At 46.3% G+C, this 25,490-nt stretch overlaps 1 protein-coding gene across 1 annotated transcript; it reads left to right on the top strand.

Annotated features, from left to right (window-relative positions):
* Window positions 1–4,965: 4,965 nt before the first annotated feature.
* On the top strand, window positions 4,966–22,212 carry WASF2 (WASP family member 2; the record flags this gene model as incomplete). The annotated part of the gene is made up of 8 exons (XM_084242011.1): window positions 4,966–5,219; window positions 11,671–11,805; window positions 12,321–12,474; window positions 14,847–14,964; window positions 15,994–16,121; window positions 18,467–18,616; window positions 20,343–20,857; window positions 22,055–22,212. The coding sequence occupies exons 1-8, from the start codon at window positions 5,090–5,092 to the stop codon at window positions 22,210–22,212; spliced, it is 1,488 nt and encodes a 495-aa protein (XP_084098137.1). The 5' UTR covers window positions 4,966–5,089.
* Window positions 22,213–25,490: the final 3,278 nt, after the last annotated feature.

Genomic DNA, 25,490 nt, shown 5'->3' with positions numbered 1-25,490 from the left:
CTTAAAAAAAAAAAAAAAGTTAATATCTTAAAAGAGGAAACTGGTCTACAAAGTAAAGCACTTCTCATATGCCCCCATCCAAAGTGCTGTTAACTATAGAACAGTGGGAAATGGTGAAGTGAAAGCAGAAGTCCTAATTGCCACACATACAACATCCCCATATGTTCTCATCCCCTGCTACTGCTGATCAACATTTTGGGGGTTTGTTTCAAAGAGGAACTAACTTGAGAAGCATTCTGTTGTTATGGTTATTGCTGTAACGCAGATATACTTACTTTTGGATATGACTGTAAAAATCTGCAGGTTTACCAGTGACCAGGACTCTAAATGAAGCATTGTTTATTAATTCATAGTAAATAGCTAGTAGTAAACATCATTGCCAGAATGAACGGTCTTCTGTCCTGGAAAGAACAGAATCAGAGTGTGGGTACAGATGTGCCATCCTCCTTGTGCACAGCCTTCCCTTATTGCCTTCTTCCACCCTCCTAATCCCTACTCTCCCCTCAACCCAATCCTGCCCCAGGCTATTAGGATCAGAGTTGTGGAATTCAAAGTATAGGGTAGATGTCAAAGTCGTCTTCTGACTGTACACTGAATAAATGCAGTACGTAAATATTCCATAACTTCACTATACACACTTGTGGAGTCTTATTGTTTGAAGGACCTGAAAGAACAAAGTATGACTGAAAAAGAACTGTGGTGATTTTATGAAGACGGTGCATTCTACTTTCTCGTGTATCTAGAAATACGTTTTCAGCTGAGAACCTCTACTTTCGTTTATTTCTTCACTTTCTCCTAATTACTGGCACTGGGATTTAGCTCATTTGATAGTCTTAATAAAGAAAAACACATTTTATCATTTTGAATATAACTTACAAAACTATCAAGAGAGCAGCAAATAGGGCTGAAGGACTGGACTCACCCCTGTAATCTGTCTGCGTTCTCAGTTCATATTTGCTCTTGCTGTGATGGGCTCTCCATTTCTGTTGTCTCCTTCTTAGCCTGTGAAGAGTTTCCCAACTGGTGTTCTTACCTCCAGCTTTATCCTGCCCAAATATAACTTCTTGCTTCTGGTAGAATTATTAGTCTAAAATGCAAATTTGACCATGTCACTTCCTTAATTGAGTGGTTCCTCAACACCCAGTGCTTCAGATTTTCCACTAAATGACTGCTGATGATTAGGGAAGCCTCTCAGTTGGATTTCTAAGAGGGAGTTAAACCCTGATGCCATTAGGCAGCCATTGTATATAATGTATTAACTTTCTACAGTGCATCTGGAATGGTGCTAGTTATATGTACAGACTTCAGGAAAATTGAGAAAATAATCACTAATCATGTTCTTTGTTCTATGGTTCAGATAAGAAACCCAGTATGAAATAGTAGAGAGAGGATGTATGTTGTTCAGAAGGTCCAGATAATGTGGCTGGGAGCTACCTCCAGGAAAAAACCCATCAAGGTTTCAGCTTTAAATATATGTAAATATTGTGTTCTAGATAATATATCCATAAAATGTTTTAAATTATTTATCAATGAAAAAAATCAACTCTGTTGGAAGTTTCGCCTAGAGTTTGTAGAACTACAAAGGACTACTTTTTTTAGTCCTGGAGTGGACATTTTATATATGTTATATTATTTTATGTCTCCTGGAAAACTGGCATGCTCACACAGCTGAGCTCGCAAGTTATCAGAGTCAGGGTACTAGCCCAAGTCACTCTGCAGCCTGAACCTGGACCTCTTGGCCCCTTTCTCAGTTTATCTTCATCAGAACTTAGGCTTTTTTTGTTCTTGGTCAAATTACTATTGTGGGTCAGAGCTACATAGTTCCATACTTATGCAGAATACATCTAACCTTGATTACTCAGAAGAAAAATGAGCAGTGATGCAGGTAATTCCATATAATGGAATCGTGTATGTCTTTGGTGGCTCTGGAACTAATTGACTTTTTTTTCAGTAGCAGATTTACTTTTCTAATTGTTTTGTCTTGATGGATATTGACATAATGTTTTTTCTTGAGTACTGTCTAGCTGGTTTTGGGAGCTTGCTTTTTTGTCAAGAAAAAGCCATCTTGCTCTTGAAAATTTGGTTCCAGGTAAACACTCAGGTTATAGAGATGACTCCATTTGTTTCTGTTTACCCAAGGAAAGCATAAGTGCTAAAGTACCAAGATATTAGAAGTTACCTCCCTCTCCCTGTATCTGACATTTACCTTGCCATCTGAAGTCCATAGAGAGCAGCAGGACACCTGGACACTTTCTTTTTTTTTTTAAGATTTATCTATTTTTTTATTTATACAAGAGCTGGGGTACAGACCAGAGTTGTGGGAGGGTGAGAAGATTCACCAGAGACAGAGCGGGGAGTGGAACAGGCAGACGGACCAAAGCAGCGGGTGAGACAGGAGAGGTCTGCCTCGCCATGTGGGATTCTCCCGAGAATCGAACCGGTGCTGCAGTGGCTGCAGACAGCTTCACAGCTCTGCACTCAACCCGCTGTGCCACCGGGGAGGCCCTACCTGGATACTTTGACACAGAATTTCTCTTTTTTTCTTTTAAGATTTTATTTATGCATACAAGAGCTGGGGTACAGGCCAGAGGTGTGGGGGGGTGAGAGGATTCACCAGAGACAGAGTGGGGAGCAGAACAGGCAGACTGACTGAAATACCCTGCTGAGGGGAGCAGCTGGCGAGTCAGGGGAGGTCTGCTGCACCATGTGGATTAACTCCCCAGCTGGGGATCGAACTTGTGCTGCAGCTACCAATAGCTTCATTGTGCTGAGACTGAACCCCTGTGGTACCAGGGAAGCCCTGAACACAGAATTTCAAGGTGATCTGGCTCCGTTATCTACTCTGAGAAGCTAGAACAACTGAAATGCTTACTAATGGAGGGTGTCACCATGACTGTTTTCAGTCATCTCTGATTGCACCCATGAATTTCTGATTCTTCCAGAAAAATTTGAAATTTTTAGAAGTCTTATAAGGGCATCCAAAAGGTGATGTACAAAGCTCTATGAGGTTCTTGCACTCATCCTGCCTCCTTTTTATCTTCTAAATTCTTTTCATTGTTGGGGGGGGGGGCCTCCCTGGTAGTGCAAGGGGTTAAGACACAATGTACTAAGCTATTCACAGCTGCTGCAGCACAAGGTCGATCCCCGGCCAGGGAGCAACCCACATGGCGCAGCAGACCTCTCCTGTCTCTCCTGCTGCTCCCCTCAGCAGTGTATTTCAGTCAATCTGCCTGTTCTGTTACCCACTCTGTCTCTGGTGAATCCTCTCACCCTCTACACCTCTGGCCTGTACCCCAGTCCTTGTATGCATAAATAAATAAATTAAAAAAAAAAACAAAAACAACTTTTCATTGTGTGTTACTAAAGATCCCATCTTAGTACCTGATACCCTTTAACACTAAGAAAAAGAGAAGAGTTGGACTGGAAAGGAAAGTCCAGAATTTGGTTTAAAAACCTGTTGAGTCAGAGGGGAACTTAGCAGAGGAATGGAATGAAAATTATTTCCTTAGACAGTAGACAAATATTCAGGAAACACCTCTGCACCCCAAAGATAGGCACAACTGCCACACAATGACTGTTAAAGGGAGATTTGAAGTTATGAGCAAACAGCTGATTCTCTTGGTTCTTAGGCTGTTGCTGTTGGTGACAGGAAATCTTGTTCCCCAAGCTGCTGGCTTCCTGTTTTATTTTTACTCTTAGCAGATCAGAATGTCCATAACAAGGAGCAGTCTGTTCCAAAGGGTTCTGCTCCCCCTTTGAGCCTGAAGGGCTTTTTTTTCTTTTGGTCAGACAGTATGTTGGTTCACTTTTAACATCTATGATGTTTAGGGTAGTTTAATCATTTGTATTCACAATCAACTTTTTTTGGTGATGAGCTGGTGTTTTAATATTTGATGTAAGTAAACCTCTGTTTTGCTTATACGTGTGTGTGTGTGTGTGTGTGTATGAGTTTGCAATATTGGGTACTTGGGTACGTTACTTTTATGCTTTACCCTTTCATTTGAAGCAAATTTGCCAATTTCCCTAGCACAAAAGCCATTAGACTTTTAGATTTCTTTATTTTCACAAGATACGTACACTGGACCAGTCCAGAGTGCCTTGGCCTGTAGTCACATCCATTCTGTTCAGACTAAACCCTCCTATCCCTGTCAAGCTAGGAATTTGGTGATCTAACTCTAAAACAATAGCTCAGCATGAACCTGAAGTGCTGGGGGATTTCCTATGGAAAGGAGCTCCAGGGACTGGACAAGAAACCTTAACTGGAAGGTTTCCAGATCTGCTCCAGACACTTCCTGCTGTCTCAAGAGCCTTTTGGCCCAGGTGTACTGAACCGGATGGGTGAGAGAAAGGGAGCTGTTTTGAGTAGAAGAGAAAGGACCAGGGAATCTTATTGCACAGTTTGCTTGGCATCATATTTGACATTGAACATGTAAATTTTTCCTTGATATTCTTTCATTCTGTCAATTTACAGACTAAACTTTAGTGGTGTTAATAGACACTGGCAGCTAGTACTTAGTTGTACATTAACAGTCATCCATCAAAGAAGAACTAGAAAATGTATGTCCTGATGTAGATCAATGGAATCACTATTGGCAACTTAATTTCATTGTGGAGATTATCAGATGACAGAAGCTCTTCTTTGATCCTTATAATTGATCATCTGGAATCAGATCTGTCCTAGTTATGGACAACCCAAGGATAGGATCTGCTCTCCAGGACCTGCTGAATGGGCAGTTTTCCGACCATGCCTCCTTGTCTCTGGAGACACTTATTGGTGGAGCATGGTTGTTATTTTAAGGTTTTTAGGTTTTCATGCTGCCTGTGTACCTCAGCAGACACCATTTCTGAATTTCTGAACTTACCCAGCAAACCTTCTAATAGCAAATCTTAAAAGGGAGAGGGGGAGGGGGCTTAAAAAAGATAGGGGGAGAGATTTTTTTAAAGCTGTTTCAGATCAGAGCAAGACAAAAGGAAAAGAGACTCTCACAGCCCCAGTGTGCCTGGAATTTGTGGTTGAGTAATACTTTCCTGTTATTTCTTTTTTAGGTTGTTTTTCATCATTCAGAACATTGCCTGAAGCAGGTCCACCATGCCGTTAGTAACGAGGAACATCGAGCCAAGGCACCTGTGCCGTCAGACGTTGCCTAGCGTTAGAAGCGAGCTGGAATGCATGACCAACATCACCCTGGCAAATGTCATCCGACAGCTGGGCAGCCTGAGTGAGTGCCGCAGAGAGCCTGTGCTTTGCCCTCAGGGGTCGTTGGTGCTCTTTATTTAGTTTCCTTCTCTTCCCGTGTTCCTATTTCTCCCCCATCTGCCTTCCCTAGGTAATGCGAAAATGTATCCCACCCCCCTCCCCAAAGAGAGGCGCCTTTTCTGTACAGATTCTTCCCCTCAACCTTTTCTTCATCTACCACCACCCTCCAGGTTCCCTCCACCTCCCCCTCCACCTGCTTCAAAAGAAATCTGTAGGAAGGGTGGCAGGAAGGGCTGCAGCAGAAACTGCAGATGGAATGACAGAGCAGAATTCTCTGTGTGTAAAGTGGGAGGTTCACAGAGCAGTATCCTGGGTTGGGGAATGTGCCTGTAATTGCATGAGCTGTTCCATGTAGCCTGACTTTGTTGAATCCTTAAATGTGCCAGTAGTCTTTATCAACCCGACATCATCCCCTCCTTTTCTTCCCAAAGAGGAGTAAAGCAAACGTGCATTCAGAGAGATTCTGGTTGACTTGTCTACCCTGGTACACATTTAATTGTGCTGCAAGCCCCCAGGTCCAAGTTCAGGGTACAAATTACTTCTGCAGTCTCTGGGGTATTGGGAGTTTTACAAGCTGTGTGAACATACAGTGACACAAATTGTAGCTGGACTCATTCTTCTCCAGGAGGAAGATGGGGGTTAGCCCAGTCTGTTTTGAAGCTGGGGGAAAGCCAGCTCAACTGTAATTTTTTTTTTAATTGGCATGGATGAATGAGACTGCCTTGGGTGGGGTACATGCATGTGGTTTGGATTTCATTCTGAATCAAGCTGACTTTGTTTGCTCGAAGCCGAGGTATGGGAAGGGCAGATGCTTGGATAGACTTTGCATTTGTCTAGTGCCACTCCAGCTCCCATAAGAACCTCCGTCAAAATGCCATTTTAGCAATGTTCCTTAGCAAAGGCATCTCGGTGTGAATTATTTCAGACACTCACCCCTCCTATCGCATCACTGCCCTTACTGAAGGCAATGGAATATCAAGAAACCATTCATTCCCCCAGATAGTAATAGGCCCTGCCTTTAAACTGGAGGCCTGAGGAGACGGAGCTCTGTGCCCAGATGATGTATGGGGTCTGAGATTCCTAAGCCTTCACCTAGCCCAGAGGCCATCACAGTTGATCCAGGGCTTAGGGAAACCTGAATGGGGCGTCACGAAGAAATGAAACCCTGCCAGTGCCTGTCTTACACAAAGGAACATTGACAGCAGTGCAGCAGCAGTGCAGCTGACAAGGAAGCACATGAAGGCTGCAGAGAGCCTCACTGCTTCTTAAAAGCATCATTTCTGCTTCTATCACCCTGAGAAGGCCAAATGGGTGGAAGTCAATCACACACAGGCTCTTTTCCATAGGACAAAGGACATCTAGCTAATGATGCTTCTTATTCTCACTCAGCAGGAGTTATGCTCTCTCTCAGGTGTTTTTCTGGGGTAGTGTTAATGGGCGCCATTGCTCACTCCCCTACTTGTGATCAGGCCACACCTATCTTGAGGAAGCTGATCTGGGCCAGGGTTACCTTGTGCCTGCAGAAACAAGATTTTCTCACATTGTGGAGTTAACTGACCCTTTATTCATCCAATAAACATGTATTGAACAGTTTATGTGCCAGATGCTGATGGAATACAGGGGTAATAAGAAATGGTCTCTGCCTTCTAGGAGTTCACAATCTACCAGAAGAGAGAGGGGAAAAAAAATCTTAAAGGGAGAGTAGGGAGAGGGTGAGAAGGGAACTCTTAGCTGTTGAGTGCCTACTTTTTGCCAGGCTTTAATAGAATCTTGACGTAAAGGATCTCATTTAATCTTATGAGGCTAGATGGTGGTATTCCCATTATTCAGATGAAGAAATGAAGGCTCGGAAAAATAAGGTAATTTGCCTAGAGGTGGCAACCAGTAAAAGGCAAAGTCAGTATTTAAAATCAGGCTTCTTAAGAATTTCTCAGCTCTACCCACAATGCTCTGTTTCTGCCAGTGCAGCCCTAGTTCAGACCTATGTTAACTCTCACCTAAACGATTTACCTAGCCTCCCTCTGGCTTCCTTCTCTTTGATCAAATCCCTTAAATGTATAAAGCTAAAAATCTTACAAATCTTAAACCTATACCCCTGCCAGAGTGGTCTGCCCAAAATGCAAGTCTCACTTTTTGCTTACATAATTCTGAATTGTTTGCATGTTTCAGTCTGTGTTTTTATCATTTAAGAAGTGTTTTTAGGGCCTCCCCGGTGGTGCCAGCGGTTGAGCGCTGGGCTCTGAAGCTGCTCGCAGCCTCTGCAGCGCCAGTGCAATCCCCAGCCACCGGTGAGGGTCCCACATGGTGCGTAGATCTCTCCTGCTGCACCCGCTGCTCCCCTCAGCGGTGTACTTCGTCAGTCTGCCTGTTCTGCTCCCCGCTCTGGCTCTGGTGAATTTTCTCACCCTCCCACGCTTCTGACTGTACCCAGTGCTTGCATAAATAAATAAGTAAATAAATATTTTTTAAAAAAAAAGTTTTTAAAGTAAGAGTACAAATCTTAACTATTAATCTCCTCCATCTGTTCCTCACTATGGGATCATCTAAACTCCTTGGTCTGGCGTTTCAGACTTCACCATCTCCTTTCCTTTCCAACCTAATTTTCTGAAGTCCATTTCCTCACATTTTATCATCTTTTTACCAGATTTTTTTTTTTAAATAAAAAGGAGGGAAAGGAAAGAAGAGAAAATAAGTTATCAATTTTAGTTGTTCTGAAACAGACCACACTCTCCTTCCTCCATGTGGTGCCCTGGCTTCTCCCCCCTACCCTTGTTATCCTTATAGCTGGTCTTCAAGGCTGTCCTCCAGGTTGGACTAAGTACTGCTCTGAACTCCCATTGTATGTCTGCACTATTACCTATCACATTATATTGAAAATTATCTTTATCTCTTATAAAATTAAAAGTTGAATGATTTGTACCTGTAATCTCTCTACCATTTCATGATGTTGGTGCAGAGGATTCAGGAAAGAAAGGGACATGGTCTATGAGGAGTGGGAGCACAGCTGGAGATAAGAGAATCAGGAAGGCTTCATAGGAGAGGTTACGTTTGAACTAGACCTTGAAAATGACTTCAGAGTTCATCTAGCAGAGAGGGGTGCAAGAATGGGCTCACATGTGCTTTGAGCTCATGTCCTTGAACTCATGTGCATTGCACTCTAGCCAGAAGTGTTCCTCTGATAATTTAATCCTGTGATAGGGATAGTCTGATTATGGAATGAAGAAAGCACAAAACTAAAAATTCCACAGCAGGATTATTCCATGATTGCATATCCAGAAGTCTTGTTTTCCCTCAGTACAGTGAGACTGGCACTTCACCTATTAGGTTGCCATATCTCAGGAGGTATAGTCATAGCCAGCAGCTCAGTGTCTTGAACACCCGGGAGGATGGAATCCCTCCACTTGGGTCATTAAGAAGTCATGCTATGACTTATGAGGATAGTGGGTTTTCTGAGTACAGTGTGGCCACACCACTGCGGGCGGGGGGGGGGGGGGCTCCATGACTCCCCGTTAGACTTCAACAAGAGCAGCTTCACATTTTAATTTTTTTTTTTAAGATTTATTTATGCACACAAGAGCTGGGGTGCAGGCCAGAGATGCAGGGGGTGAGAGGATTCACCAGAGACAGAGTGGGGAACAGAACAGGCAGATTGACTGAAAGACACTGCTGAGGGGAGCAGCGGGCAAGGCAGGAGAGGTCTGCTGCACCATGTGGGTTGCTCCCTGGCCGGCCAGGGATCGAACTCCTGCTGGGCAGTGGCTGCGGATAGCTTCATATGTTGCATCTTAACCCCTTGCGCCACCAGGGAGGCTCCAGCTTCACATTTTTAAAAAGCAGTTTTACCTGTTCCACTTCCTCACAAGATTTTGTTTGAAGACTTCTGCTAAGGGGAGAAACAATAACAACAACAAAACTTGAAGACTGCTTCTGGAATCTTTTGCAAAATGTGCTATCTATTATGAATGTCCTGATGTGATAGGGGGTCGATCTTGACAATGTGAGTGAGTGAAATTTAACAGAGCAAGACACTTAGGTTTTCTCCTCTGTAAGTATCGCGCTTCTGTTTTCAGAGATTGGAATAGTTTTTAGTACTCAAAAAGTAGAGGCTATACTGACTGTAATTATATTTAAGCGTAAAACTTAGGATATACTAACTCTTAAAAGTCATCTCGTGGGGCCTCCCCGGTGGCGCAGCGGTTGAGTGCTGGATTGCGAAGCTGCCCGCAGCCTCTGCAGTGCTGGTTCGAACCCCAGCTGCTCCCCAGCCACCGGAGGAGGGTCCCACATGGCGCGCAGACCTCTCCTGCCGCCCACTGCTGCCCTCAGCAGTGTACTTCGGTCTTTCTGCCTGCTCTGCTCCCCGCTCTGACTCTGGTGAATTCTCTCACCCTCCCGCGCTTCTGCCTGTACCCAGTGCTTGTATAAATTAATTAATTAATTAATCTTTAAAAAAAAAAAAAGTGATCTCGTGGTTGAGCAACCTAAGGATCTTATTGTAACAACTTAATGTTACTAGTTCATTTAATCCTGTGATAATGTGTTGAGGTAGATACAGTGATTCCCATTTTATAAATAAGGAAAGACTACGAGGTTGTGATTTACTGAAGAGTACGGAAGTGCAGATAGAAAGAACTGAGACTTTTAAATCCAGATTTTCTCACTGGGTGTCCACTGCTTCTTCCCCCACGTGTCCTCTTGTAGTTCTTGGTGCGCCTGGCTCCTGTCATGATGTAATAGGAGGGGGTCTTCACACCACCTCACTCCCTCTTCACATAGCATGCTCAGAGTCACCATTTTCATGTGCTGGGGTTCTTTGTAAGATTCTTTCTTGAAAACTTCTGTGCCCCACCCAGGCCTCCACTCCCACTATCACCTCTGCCTTTACTGAATAGCAGGAAATCCTAGGTACTCTGTAGGTAACCAAGGGTAAGTTAATTGGGGGTTTTCTTTTCCTCCACAACAGCTAGAGGGTTAACAGATAGATTTGAGCCTGATTTATTTTCCACACATAATGTTGCATGTTTTCTTGCTTTAGCCTTCCAATCACAAGTTTCCATTGCCTAGATACACATGCTACAGTATGGTTTTTATGGGAACTTAGCCGTATTAGGAACAGGGGTCAGATAGGATCCTCAACCTGCAGACTAGAAATGCAGCTCATTAAATGATTTGAGTCCTTTGAGTCCAGGAATTTGCCATGGTTGTTTAGATCCCAGAACCGTTCAGTATGCAAAGGCTTGCTCTTTCCTTGATTAGAAACTCCTTGTTGACTAAATTTACCAGTAATTCAAAATATGCAGCTGATTGATTGTACCCTTACTCTCTGGGTTACACTGGGAAGGTAAGTTGCAGTTCATGGTGAAGGTGCAGTTTTGGCCTTTGGGACTAATTTTTTTTCTTCTCAAGTGTAGACTAAGCATAAATGTAGTTTAGAAGCTAAAGATCGGAGCCTACTTTAAATAGTTCTCAAAGAAATGATCTTTCAGTTAGGTACAGTCACTTATGCCTACTTCACCTTGAAAGTAGGAAACTCAAATGGCACATTTTTTTGTATGCACCACTTTTCATTCCTAGCAAGAATGTGCTTTGTGGCTTGGAATGACAATATGGAGGTAGTGTCAAATTGCTGTTATGTCTCTTTGGCTGCAAATTCTCCTTGCATTCCAGGGTTGAAAGTAGGAACTCTTTTTCTTTTTCTGAAAAACAAGACATTGTGGAACGAGACCACTGGCATGTTGTTTTTCAGGGAGGGCTTGAAAGTTTCAGCTTTTCACTGTTCCCCGAGATGTAGATTTGAAGGATTGTAACCTAGAGCAAAGACTTTGAAAGTTGTAGGTTATAAAACATAAAATAACCTTTTCACCCCTTAGAAGAAGTTACATAAGTCTATACTGTGATTTATTGATAAGTTCAAGGCCCCAAAGATACCACAACTCACTGGCTATTCATATGCTTTCAGGACTCCATTGAGGATGTAATTCCTTCATTTTCATGTTAATTGTAAGCACCTAGAAGGTCTTTCTAACTCCCAACCTGTTTTCTGCTACCATTTCACAAAACTCTTTAAGAGAGCAATAAGAGGCTAAGGACTAGAGGCAAGTGTGTGCACACATTGTCTGCTCTTCCAGGATTAATTTTTTTGTATTACGCTTTTTGATCTTATTCATCCTGCTTTGAGTTTCATGAATGTTCTGTTTGCTAAGAAGACTCTACTAGCTGTAGGACATGTATCAACTGCCTGGGCTGTGGCATGCATGTCTGTCTCAAGGAGCTAGCCATCTGCCTGTGTCCCAGGCCATTGCAGGGGTGGGTGGGTGTGTTTGGGGGTGAGGCACACGATCTATATTTGCTGGTTTTTCTGACCATTTATGTCACTTTTATGCACTAGTGACTTGGTTTCTTTGCTCTTTCAGGTAAATTTGCAGAGGACATTTTTGGAGAGCTCTTTACTCAGGCAAATACCTTTGCCTCTCGGGTAAGCTCACTTGCAGAGAGGGTTGACCGCCTACAAGTGAAAGTCACTCAGCTGGATCCCAAGGAAGAAGAAGGTAAGGAAGCTGAGCTCAGCATTTGCAGGCTCTGCTGAGCAGTTTCTTAGATTTTTTTCCCTGATTTATAAAAAAGTGAGGGGAGAAATCACAGAGACCTATGGAGTTCTGCTTGAAATGACACAGCCGGTGCGGTGTAAAGAAACCATTTTAGCTCTACCACACCCCCACGCACTCCCGTTCTCCCATTCCCCCAATTCTCTCTTTCTCAAATTCCCTCTCTCCCAATCATTTTTTGCTACCATAAAAGTACTTGGAAGATTCATTCCTCCTAAGGAGAGGCCTGCTAGATCTGGCCACATAGTAAACCTTTGTGTTGCCTCATTTTGTTCAGTCGTGAAAAGGCTGGGCCGCTGACAGCCTTGTGGGGCTTCCCCAGAGGGGGAGAAAAAAAACCTGGCTGCAGACAGCCGCAGCCAAGAAATGCAGCAGCTGAGGCCTTTCTGACTGGTGTGACTCAGTGTTTGCTCAAATAGCCTGTCGTCCATTTTCTAATGCCTTCCATCTTCTCTCAGTGTCACTACAAGGAATCAACACCCGAAAGGCCTTCAAAAGCTCTACCATTCAAGACCAAAAGCTTTTTGACAGAAACTCTCTCCCAGTACCTGTCTTGGAAACATATAACACCTGTGATACTCCTCCACCTCTCAACAATCTTACCCCTTACAGGTAACCTGACTAGCTTCTCTCTTTTTCAGCCTGTGGCTAAAAATACTAGATTTTGTTTTTGTGTGAAGATGTTGTTTACAGAGCGTTCTATCAAAAAGCTTACTACCTACCCCAGAGTTTTTTGTATTAGTGGACGCTAACGTTTACCATATACAGTTGTCACTTATTATTGTTTGGCTTATGAAACTCATCATGAATATAATATGTATTGAAAGTTTGTTCTAGCCTTGCATGGTGTAGAGTTTAATTTGGTATAAGCCAGGTCCATCTTGGATTCCATCCAAGGAATTTAGTTATTATAGAACCAAAAGGACTTTGTTATAAGGCAGTCCAATAGCATGCATCCCAGGGGCAACATTCTAGCAAGGCTCCCACTTACTCGGAAACCACCAGATTACCAGATGTTTGGGCGTGTTAGCGGGGCCAGCCTGGTGGACTGGCTGCTCTGGGCCCGGAGGGTCCTTCTAAGGCTTAAGGAGTAATTGGCATTCTTCCAAATGAATGTCATTCACTTTGTTTTGAACATCCTTTCTGCTGTGGCTGGACTTGAAAAAGAAGGTAGCCTTATAGACGAGTTAAAACCCCTCCCCTCTAAGTGGTCTGGCAGTGTTATACTGCAAAAACCACTGGGAGGGGCAGACGGCGAATATTTGTCTTGCTCTCATCCATAAATATCTTTAGAACAGGTAGAAAGTAATTACGGAGAGCTGGAGGCAGACATTTTCTGTGAGACACAGGTCCACTGCAAAGTAGAGTGTGTGTTTGTAAAATTCAGGGACACCGGCCTGACTCGGGGAGCCTGGGATAGGTGCAAGGTAGCTTCTCACACAGAAAGCACATGGCATCTTTCCTATATTATTACTGTGTGAAATTATGTTTGCCCTTGACTTGTAAAGAAAGGTTAGCTAGGATAGTGAGACAAAGTGTTGACTCTGGAGCTTCCATTATTTTGTTGGACCTGGGCAGAGCAGTTTGGGGCAGGAAGCAAGTACACACCTGATAGGATTGAAAAAGTATGATAGAGTTTATGTGGTAGGATAGAGTAAACACACAATAATAGGACAAGCTTATTTTACAGTTAATGGTATTTTTTTTTTTTCTTAACGTGCAGTATCAGAATTAACATCACCTCTTAGTTATCTGGATTTGGCCTAACAGAAATGAGTGGTGATGTAGCTAACTCAGGACAAAATTTAATATAAAAATCATTAGTGTTTGATTTGAAAATGCTTTCTATATGTTGTGATATGATGAGAAGCCAGGACATAGAATTGCCTTCTGATTTTTTTTTTTTTTAAGATTTATTTATTTATATATACAAGCACTGGGTACAGTCAGAAGCTCAGGAGGGTGAGAGAATTCACCAGAGCCAGAGGGGAGAGCAGAGCAGGCAGACTGATGAAGTACACTGCCGAGGGGAGCAGCAGGTGGCAGGAGAGGTCTGCGCGCCATGTGGGACCCTCGCCCTGCGGCCGGGGATCAAACTGGCACTGCAGAGGCTACAGGCAGCTTCGCAACCCAGCGCTCAACCACTGCACCGCCGGGGAGGCCCTGCCTTCTGACTCTTTTTAGTTCAGAATCGTATTAAAATAAATGTCCACCCTTAAATATATGTAAGGGAGAGAGAGCTAGCCATGCAAAGAGCAGGATTCCCACCAGGATCAAGTCTGGCAGATAACCCTCATATTGACACTCGGTACTCACTCTGTACTTGTCATAACTACTAAGAAATGATAATTAAATCTTGTGGTCATAAAACAGCTGACCATTTGTTCTCACTGGCGCCCCCCTGTGGTTGGGGGGCTTGCTGAGCTATTCTAGAAGGGAACAAGAAAGTGGAACGCTGTGGTTATGTACATTTGCAGAGGAATAACAGATGCACACAAACACATTCATGTATGTATCTACACACACATGCACAATAGGTGCACAGGTTTCAGGTGAATGGGAAGTCACTAATGGTTCCTAGATAGCCCTTGGGGATTGGTGCGGGGCAGGGGAACCAGGGATAGAAGTCCTCTCCGACATTCCAGGATATAAAGATATCTTCATGGAGATAGATATCAGTGGCCATGCAGATCATTAGAAATTACCAGAATCCCCATTGCTATAGCCTTTTCTTGCCTTAACCATGTAAATTCCTCTACCAGGAATTGTAAGTAAGGCTAAGGTTCTAAAAATAACCAGTTATGTGAAGAGATGCCATTCAGGGGCATTGGAACTCTGGTATGGGAGAGGAAATATGCAATCGATTTGAATGACTTTTTGATTCCTCAGTGCAAAAACTGCTAACTGGTAGGTGTTTGGAATATTGGATTTGGTTGGGAGCTCATCTGTCTACTGACAGCTACTTGTCTTCATTTCTGTCCTAGGGACGATGGGAAAGAGGCACTCAAATTCTACACAGACCCTTCGTACTTCTTTGATCTTTGGAAGGAGAAGATGCTGCAGGACACCAAGGATATCATGAAAGAGAAGAGAAAGCATAGGGTGAGGGGAAAGGGGCCTCTGTTCTACACATCAGTAGGCACGATTGTGGAGGGGGGATAAAAAGGAAGCCAGTCTTATGTGAAGTAATCATTCCGAGTGGCTGCTTGCTTGGATGCCAGGTGAAACTCTTAAAAAAATGTGTCCACTCCAAGCACAACCAAGATGAAAGTATAAATCACACCAAAAATGTGTTTGTTCCCCCCAGCGCTATTAACAATTGAGTGTATTCAGGCTGAGTTTTAGAAATTGACTTTTCTATTCACCATTTATTTCTCTTGCAATTTGCACCTGACTCTGCTGGACACTCAAGCTAGGCTAGTCCCTTCCCCGCCAGTTTTGCAGCTCATTTCTCAGAGATCAGCACAAGGCTCTATGGTGTTTGATTTGCAACAGGAGCAGTTTAACACCTTCACTCCTGACTGGGCGGGGCAGGAGTAGGGGCATAGGCCTGCATTTAGGAGATGCTCCACTCCCCTTAGACTCCCAGTGATGTGTGTGTGTGTAAGCGTATGACCTACCAGTTGCAACCTCACAATCCCATTAGCATGGCTGCCGGGAGGCCCAAGAGAGTGCCAGGGGCTAGTGCAGCTGCACAGGCGAAAGAGTTTTTCCTTGGTTGTTTTGTTTTTTAACTATTTCCTTATATCTGTCCCAGATATCTATAGCTGTCATTACTTCTCATCTCTCTTGACTGACCTTTGTGGCAGAGTAAATAACAAACAGCTGTTTACTAACTTTCTAACAATTAGAGCTGCTCAGAAACATGAATAAACTACTCAAGAAGGTAGTGGTTTCCTATTGCTAGAGGTGTTGGAGTGGGATTGAGCAAATGTGTTTGGGTCTGGGAGGTGGTTTGTGTTAAATAATCTCTAGGTCACTCCAAACTCCGTGATTCTATAATTTCTGTACTTGCTTTATATTGTCTAGACAGATTATCTCTTGGGTGTGCGTCCATGAGGGTGAATGGAATTTTAATGAAGAACTTTGGAAAATGTTTTACTAAGGCTTTTCTGTTTCTTTTCATTATAGAAAGAAAAGAAAGATAATCCAAATCGGAATGTAAACCCACGTAAAATCAAGACACGGAAGGAAGAGTGGGAGAAAATGAAGATGGGACAAGAATTTGTGGAATCCAAAGAAAAGCTGGGGCCCTCCGGGTAGGTGATGCTTTTGCACTATTGGTAGCATTCTTTGAAGAGGTGGGGGCCCTGAGGGCAGTAGTCTGACAGCTCTGGTGTGACACCTTTCACACCCCTGAAGTCTGGCTGTGTGAGTTAGATCAATACCACTATTAATCAGCTTCTTTAAAGTGCATCCATCTGGTGATTAAAATTTGCTAAATAAATCAAGAGACTCAGCAGTTTAAACGAGGTGGCTGGTCTGGAGAGGAAAGCCCGTGGCTTCTAGTGCCCTTCCCGTGCCAGACCCGGCTCTATCTGGGGCCTCGGAGGAAAGACAGGAAGGGAAGAGAAGCGGCCTTGGGAGCCCTGCCTCTCGAGCCTTCATTTGAAGGTCATGCCTGCGAGCTGGGCGTTTCAGGGGCGCGGGGGGGGTGGGGGAGCAGGCGGGGTGTTTGTGCACATCACCGGAGCAACTTTTCAGTCCGCCTTTGTCCGTCTTGGGAGAGAGGCTGGCTGGGGACCGAGCGCGGAGCTCAGACACAGTGTGGGAAAGGTCGCTCGGCCAGGATCGAGGCTATATATCTCCGTGGAGAAATAGTGGGTGTCAGTCTGACCCCGCTTCCCAACACCAGATCACACTGGAGTTTAAAAGGGAAAAAATGGTTTTAAAGCTTGGTTTGATGCTTATCCTAGCGTCCAACCTATGTGACATTCAAAGCCAAGTCACTATAACTGCTTGGCATGAACGTCACCCTGGTTTCTCCCCTAAATACATTGCATCCTGGCTGTCAGAGAACCATGCCAGCCCATGCAGGGTGTCTAGGAATAATAAAAGGAAAAAGTTGAATTCTTCTTGCATTTAGGAATAACTCTACCATGAAAATCGACTTTTAAAAATCTTGACACTTCTGACACTTGTTCTTCCTGGATTAAGAGATTTGTTTTAAAGAGTGATGAGGATGGTGAGAGGAAAAATGAACCTTTCTCTCTGCAGGGATCAGTCCTCAGGGTACCTTCGTTACCTTCACCTTTTGGTAAAAGGGGCCATTTTGTTCTGTGGTCTCATCCTGTTCAGACAGGCCATCTGCATAGGCCAGGAGCTTGCATGTGCAGGGTACCAGCTGCCATGTGTTTGTTTTTAAGAGTGGGGGTGAAAATGAGGACTCAGCCTCCCAATTTCCTGTTGTCCAAGAGTTTAGGGTCTGTATGTCTGGTCTATGTGATGTTTGTTGGTGAACCTGTAAAGAGATGTGCTGAGCCTACAGGTTCTAGGCCTGGGTGATTTTCTGCAGCACAGCGTCATTTGATTCAGTTAGTTCCCGCCAACTCTTTTCTTGCTGGGGTTTGTCTGTCTTTCGAACCCAACAATGGTAGAAAGCAGGGGGAGGTAGAGCAAAACAGGATATGTTTTGCTGCCTGATGTTTGGTCTATTTGTGCTTATTTGTTGTTCACCCAGAGCAAATTCACCCAGGACCCAGTGCTCTGGGGGACAGGTCTTCGTGAGGCAAGCCCTAGCACCCTACTTTAACCGGCAGCTCATTTTGTTTGATAAGAGCCCTGGCAGACAGACCATGTCCAACTACCACATAGCAGCTTGCATTTGTCCTCAGCTTCGTTTTGCAATCAAATGCCTCCTTGGCCTTTGAGCACTCCAGAGGCTTGCCAGCCTCGAAACCAGACTGTGTGCCAGTCACGTGTTTGCAGCTCACTAGCCTTGGGGCTTGGCTTTGCCCTTTGCCACAAGACAGACTGTGGGATTTGGGTATGGGTTGCACCAAACATTTGGGAGAGAATTTAAAAGAACGGCTGGGTTTGACAAGGCCAACACTGGAAAAGGAATTGCATGATTTTGATAACCTGGGTTGAATCCCATTTCTGCAACAGCCCAGCAGAAATGTCTAAGTGATATTTAGAATATATTTAGTCCTAAAATAAAATTTTGGTATAACAAAGTATATGGGGGGGGGGTATACTTATTTTATTTCTCCTAATGTATTTTTTTTTTAAGATAACTATTGATGTTTCTTTTTCTTTTTCTTTTTTTTAAAGATTTATTTATTTATTTATACAAGCACTGGGTACAGTCAGAATCACGGGAGGGTGAGAGAATTCACCAGAGCCAGAGCAGGGAGCAGAGCAGGCAGAAGGACTGAAGTACACGGCTGAGGGGAGCAGCGGGCCCTCCTCCAGTGTCCGGGGAGCAGCCGGGGATTGAACTGGCACTGCAGAGGCTGAAGGCAGCTTCGCAACCCAGCGTTCAACCACTGCGCCACCGGGGAGGCCTTCTCCTAATGCATTTTTTGTCGGGTCTCTTAAGAAAAGCAAGAGCATACCACTTGGGCTTTTTAATTCACAGTTTTGGCATTGGGTTTATTGTCAGGTATCCGCCCACCTACCAGAATGGCAGTATTGGCTCTGTTGAAAACGTGGATGCAAGCAGTTACCCACCACCACCACAGTCAGACTCCATTTCTCCACCTTCTCCTTCCTTCTCTGAGGACAGCTTGCCACCCCCTCCAGCAGAATTCAGGTAAATGGTGGTATACGTCTGTTCTGGGAAGTTAAACACTCTAGAACAAAATAAGAATTCCAAATGCAGGCCAGGACCACTAAAATAGCATCAGACAAGTCTGTCAAGATAATGGAAATAATTAACATTTATCAAGTATTTGCAAAGTGCCAGGCATTATGCCAGAGACTGCATATGTTAACTTAATCCCCAGAAGAACCCTCTTGGAATCAGTACCCATTTTGCAGATGCATAAACAATGAGGCACAGAGAGGTTAGGGAAATCATGGAAAGTCACACAGCCAGTAGGAGGCAGAGCCATAATTGGAAAGCACATCCACTTGAACTCAGAGCCTGTGTTTATAAATAGAAGGCTCCAACTTCTCACTTTTTTTCCCCCTGTAACTTAAACTCAGTATGAAATGAAGTAGTATAATCTGCTGCCCGCAAAATATGTAGCAGACACCTTGCCCACTGTCTAAGAGCCTAGCAGACAGTCACCTTTCTCTCCTATTGCTTCTGATTCATTTCACTGCTGGAGAGAATCTCCAGAAAACATAAAACAAGGGGGAAATAAGGAAGAGACTTAGAATCTGTCCATTTTGATATTTGTCAGTGTCCCTAGCAGAGTTAGCAAGGGGAAGAGTTAGCAAGTAAGGGCTCAAAGAAGCCTGAGGATTGTTTGGATTTCAGTGTTTCCTCACAGTTATTTTTTTTCCCTCTCTGATGCCTGACATCTGAGAGTCTGAAAGGTACACTGTCCTCCTTCGGCACTGTTTAATCAGAGCGGGTATATGAGGACCCCTCCAATGGAGACTTAAAGCAGTGCTGTAATTCCCCCTCATCCCCCCAACCCCATTCTTCTTGGCTCTTGAAATCCCAGATCTCCTTCTGCCTCCCAAATCACTTCCTGCTGGTTGTCTTGTCAGCTGCAGCTAAGGTTTGAAGGTCTGTGGAAAATTCCAAGATGGATGCTTTCCTAAGGAGTAGTTATTAGTGCAGGGCTGATACAGAGGTGGAACAAGAAGCCCTTCAGCTTCACACATGGCCTGAGACCTTACAGCCACAGCCAAGCTTGCCTCACCCAGGAGAGGTGCACCTTAATCTCCTCTCATCCTGGGTCAAGTCCGATGGCACATTCATTTCCTGTCTCTTCTGACCCGCAGGCCCTCATTCTTTCTCAAGTTTTTCCACATGAACATTGAAAGTGCATTCACCTAATTCTGTACCCTGCTCAGGTTTGGTTGGCTTGGCTTGTGAGGATTTCCTGCCCTCAGCAAGATCTGGTGAATGTTAATAGCCCGAGGTACAGAGCACGGTGGCTGGATGTGGTTGAATTTTTTATTCCACTTCTTTGTGTGCATTCTTCATGCTGACCTTAAACTGACCATTCCTCTCCAGAGAGGGTCCAGGCAGGGCCCTTCCCTTGGATAGCTGTAAGCTGTGAGGGGGACCTAAGAAATGATCATGGCCAGCCCTTACCTGATAGAAGGATGCCAAATTCACTTCTTCCGGGTAGTTTTTCTCCGTGTCTCTTTACACACCTCTGCTGATGGGAGGCTCGTTACCTTACAAAGCTGCCCATTTTATTGTTGGCCTGCTCTGATCTTTGCCAGGATTTTCTTTCTATTGGAGCCAAAGTAAAATGATAAGTCAACCAAAATGGACCCTAGGTTTAGAGATAAGCCTGACTATAGGTGGATGCTGGTAGCCTGAGAGTGACTGTTGTTTTTCTTTGTCCTTTTAGCTACGCAGGAGACAACCAAAGAGGGTCTGGCTTGGTTGGACTCAAAAGATCCAGTGTGGTCAGCCCAAGTCATCCACCACCAGCTCCTCCTCTGACCTCTCCACCAGGCCCCAAACCTGGGTTTGCTCCACCACCTGCCCCTCCTCCTCCGCCTCCGATGATGGGTGTTCCACCACCTCCTCCACCCGGCGGATTTGGGTCTCCAGGGACCCCACCACCACCTTCACCCCCGTCTTTCCCACCTCACCCTGATTTTGCTGCCCCTCCCCCACCTCCCCCACCACCAGCAGCTGACTACCCAACCCTGCCGCCACCTCCCCTGACCCAGTCAATGGGAGGAGCACCTCCCCCTCCCCCTCCCCCTCCCCCTCCAGGCCCTCCACCTCCCCCTTTCGGTGGTGCGGATGACCAACCTGCTGCCCCACCCCCTCCACTTCCGGATGCCACCAAGCCCAAGTCCTCCTTGCCTCCTGTGAGTGATGCCCGCAGCGACTTGCTTTCAGCCATTCGTCAAGGTAAATCCCAGTGGCGGGTCCAGGACCTGGTTTCACTGCAGCTGGGATGACTGACTGGAGCTGGGGGTTGGGGCGTGGGTGTAAGCTTAAGGAAAGGCTTCACTCCCGAAACAAGATTTTACATTTCTTTCCACCCTGCTTAAAGTAAAGGATTCTTTTATTTATTTATATATAGATGCAAAAAAACCCCAAATATATATATATATATTTGGGGTTTTTTTGCATCATCATTCATTTTTGTATGTTTGATTTCTCCTCTCATGTGTAGCCTCTTAAAATCCCACCACAAATTCACTAGTGAACATACCACAGTCCCTTGTGCTCTTCCTGCACTGTTTGATCCCTCTCCCTCCCCTTCCCCTGCAGAATGTCTCTGATTTATAATTTCCTGCTTGTTTTATTTATTATTATTTTTTTCCGATTCCTTATTTGGTTCCCCTGTATTCCTCCTGTAAGGAAAACCCTCCAGTAGTTCAAAGTAAAGGATTCTTAACCTGGGATCTTTGAAACCTGGATTTAGGATTTGTGTGTTTGCTGCCATTTTTTTTCCTCTGGGGAAACATCTTCATTTTTCATCAGGTTCTAAATGGGTTCTGTGTCCCAGAGAGAAACACAAGCCACTGTCCTCAGAGGTGCTTCCTTAATGGCACTCGGCTACTTGGTTACTTCTGTGCAACACTTCTGTGCCTCTCATGCCCTCCTCTCCGTGCACCCTTCCTGCCTTCCCTTCCTCATGATCATTTCACCCTCATGGAGCATGCATTCTTTTTTCTGAGTGTGGACCCAAGGGGTTAGAGTGGTTTCTTTTGTTCGTGGTCCTCAAGGCACTGAAGGAGTCTCTCGACACGAATGAGAGCACTGGGCTGCCGGTACGGATGGATGGAGCAGACCAAGTGCCCCCTCGCTGGGCTGTGGTGGCCCCTTCTCACCCAGCCTCGTGAGCAGTGCCACCCTCCGCGGCCCAGGAGCGTGGAAACTGGGGCAGGCGCAGCCTTCCTTTCAGACACACAGGGCCCTCCATTTCATGAAACCTCATCTTTTGTTTCCCCTTCCCCTCTTGGTTCTCACAGAGCATGCTCCTTTTTCTCTGACCTCCCCATACACACCCCAACAGTGGCCAGTCTCCCCTCTTCGGCCTGGGTGGATTCTAAGAATGAGGACCCACCTTCTTAACCCTTTTCTCTCTTCTCCCACCAGGCTTTCAGCTGCGCAGGGTGGAGGAACAGCGGGAACAAGAAAAACGGGATGTCGTGGGCAATGATGTGGCCACCATCTTGTCACGACGCATTGCTGTCGAGTACAGCGACTCAGAAGATGACTCCTCTGAGTTTGATGAGGACGACTGGTCGGATTAATTCTTCCTGCCCGCTGCCCACCTCCTTTTTGTTGCTTTCCTACCTGCCTTCTTTGATGCCTACCCCAACAGTCCCATGGGGGAAGAGGGGAGGGAAAAAAGAATTTCAAGGGGCCAAAACCTTCCCTGAAGCAACCAAAGATCTATCCAAGTGCTTCCTCCAAATCACATGTATTTCCCGTCTCCCCAGAGTGAGGCCCCGTGGGGCTCCAGAGGTGTAGTAGCTGCAATGTTGTCTCTTCCCTTCAAGTGACTGTTGCATATTGAAGAGAGGGGGAAACCCCAAAGCAGATCCTTTTGATTGGGTTTAAATTGGAGTTGGTGCCTTCCCCAAGGACCCATTTTCCTCTGTGGTCTTCTTCCAAAATCCTTGCCCTTGGCTACTTCAAATAATGCCAGCCATTTTCATGTCCTAAAGCCTGCGTGGACAGAGCTGGCCCCTTTCCCGTGCACTGAGGGCAGCGCAGACTGTATGCCCAGCAGCCAGACTGCTGCGCCCTTCTGCCCTGATGGCCAGGGGAGGCTACCATTTGCTAAGCAGTCTCTGTGTCTGGATGCCCTTTGTTCCAGGAGCCATCAAGCCCCCAAAGAAAGCTTCACCCCCTCTGCCCAGAAATTAAGGCTTTCTGAAGGCTGAGGTGGTTGCTACGCCCCAGATACCCTCTCCTGAGCGTGGTGTTCAGCTACCCCTTAAATGCCCCTCGCCCACCAAGTGCCTCCGGGCGCCACAGCCCACTTCTGACCTCTAACACCCACAACCAAACCAGCCCTGGCGCACAGGGCTCTGGGCATAGAGACTTGAACGGCAAGACTGGGAGAATGGTAGAATGCCTTGTGTCCTGCCCCTGTGATGCCAGAGCCCAGAGATGGGCAGGGACTTGCTCCAGGTCACAGTTGGATGGTGACAGAGCTAGAGCCCAAAGTTGCTGATTCCAAGTCGCCTCTGCTTTCTGGGACCAAATAGTGGGCCCCTGCTGGAGTCTTGTCTGAGCAGCCTTGCTTCTGTGCTCCTCCAGCCCTTCTCCACAGGTCGAGGTTGCAGCAGGAGGGCTCATAGCCTGTTTCGGTGTTGCTCAGACCCTTCCCTATAATTATTTGCTCCCCTTTCCTATCACCAACCATGGGGCCTTGGGAGCTGCCCTTATGGGGACCAGAGGTAGTGAGAGAAGGAAGGGGGTCGGCAGCTTTGACAGGTGCTGTTTTCAATTCCTCCATAACTCCTCCCTATTTTATTTCCCCAATTTAAGCATAGGTTCTGCCAACTGTAGAAACTTCAGTCCCTCAGGCTGGCAGCTGCCTCAGGTAGCCGCCTGGGGGGGCCTGGCAGCCATGAGGAGGGCTGAAAGGCAGAGAGACTCTGGGTCTTATTTCCAGCTCCCCTCACTGCACACAGTGATGTTCCCTCCGTTGCGCCCTCCCCTTCCCCAGAGCTAATACACAGGTGCTATTATTCAGGAAAAATCTGGTCAGCTTTGGCCAACAGTAGGGTTTCTTCTCTGCTGCCCTAACTATTGTGTAGCCTCTTCTGCTGTAACTGGCTTCTCCTGCCTTCTCTGGCTTTCAGAGCCCTGAAACAAAGAGAAACAGGATCTGTCTCTACCCTGCACAGCAAATGGTTGTAGTAATTGCCAAAGCCCTCATAAACCCCTCCGGCTTGAGGAGAGTGTAATCACGGGTATTGCCGCTGTGCCCTGACTGAACCCCCCCCCCCCCCCCGCCTTCTTTCCTTGAACTCAGGCTTGGGGACTGAGCCTGTGGGTGCCAGCATGCCCTCCTGCTGGGGCTGCTCCAGAGCCTGCCCTCCTCTCCCCAGATCAGGTGTCTCTGGCACAGGGTTGGCACCAGGCTCCAGCGCTGAGCATACCAGGCTGTGCGCCCGCCTTGCTTTCCACCCCACACTTTGAAGAAGCTGAAGATACACTTTCTTCAGAACCCCAAAATGGCTGCCGGAGATGCCCCCAGCTGCAGCCCAGTGGTGGCTGGAGAGGCAGGCAGAGGGCGTGGTTCTCCCAAATAGGAATCCTGGGGCCTGGCCAGGCTAGGGTTTGGGCCTAATGGCTTTCACTAAAGTACCCCCCACCCCCTCCTTTCCGGAAAAGGGGGAGCCAGCACCATTGCTATCATACTGCTCTGACCTTGAAGGGGGCGGTGTTGGCCCGGCTTCTGGAATGGACAGAGTCCGCAGTGGAAAGGGCTGGGGGCAGGAGGAGGTGGGGAGGGGCGCTGCCTGCAGAAGGTAGGATTAGATCATTAGCTCAGTGACCTCCTAGGGTTTCGATGTGCTGTGTTCTCATCCTACAGCTGGTTTGGTAATGATCTGCAAGTCCCGGAGAGCAACAGCACAGCTCTGCCTGACGCTCTCATTAAAATCTATGCAGCCAAGCTCTGCGCTTTGTAGCAGCCGGCCTTGCGAAGCCTCCTCAGCTTGGGGGGCTGGGGACCCAGTCAGCCGAGAGGCCCTCTGGGCTCAACTTACGCATATGTGCACCAAAAAAAAAAAATGCTTCTTTAAACTCAGAGCCCTTTAAGATGATAAAGGACCCTATGCAGGTAATTGTGTGTTTTTGGAATCCTGTAATTGTAGAATGCAAAGTTTAGTGATTATTTAAACTGGGCTGAGGCCAGTAAGAGTGTGGAACAGTGGCTCCTGAGGACTTTTAGGCCCTGGAGCCAGGAGCCACCTCCCTTCCTGGCCTGCCCAGCCCCGGAGACCTGCCCCCATTCCTGTGGCCCAGGGACCCAGCTTCCAGTCGGCAGTGTCAGAAGTGACTTGTGGCTTTGCCGCGGTTCTGAGATGAGTACATTCCAAAGGAGCAGCCTCGGGGAGGAGGCAGGCTCAGAGAGCCCTCCGAGGCCCAGAGCAGCTGGCCCAAGCTCCAGCTTGCCTCCAACGGAAGCTCTAGCGCCCTCAGAAATGACCCTGGCCAATGTCACCGCAGAGCCGAGGCGGTGTTGTCAGGGCTAATGTGAAATCTCTTCCCGTGGCGCCGATCCTCCGACTGCAGCGCCAGCTTGGACAGATTGAGGTCTCTGTGGCTTTGGTGACCCTGCTTAAGCATTCCCACCGTGTCCCAGCTCTGCTCTTGGCCTGCTCCCACCACAGCCCCCCTCCCCTGACCTCAGGGTCTGAGGAGGGGGGCTGTGCCCCATGGCCAGAGGCTTTTGCTCAGGAGAGATGTCAGGCTTCCCTGGGGACACCAGGCTTTGAGCTCTGCTGGGGTCCAGCTGCCCTGGGCCCAGGTGTCACCCAGAGATGAGACTCCGTCTTTGCCTCCGTGA

Source organism: Talpa europaea (genome assembly GCF_964194135.1).
Source record: "Talpa europaea genome assembly, chromosome: 9".
Taxonomy (NCBI): domain Eukaryota; kingdom Metazoa; phylum Chordata; class Mammalia; order Eulipotyphla; family Talpidae; genus Talpa; species Talpa europaea.
This window is presented reverse-complemented; position numbering and strand designations above follow the sequence as displayed.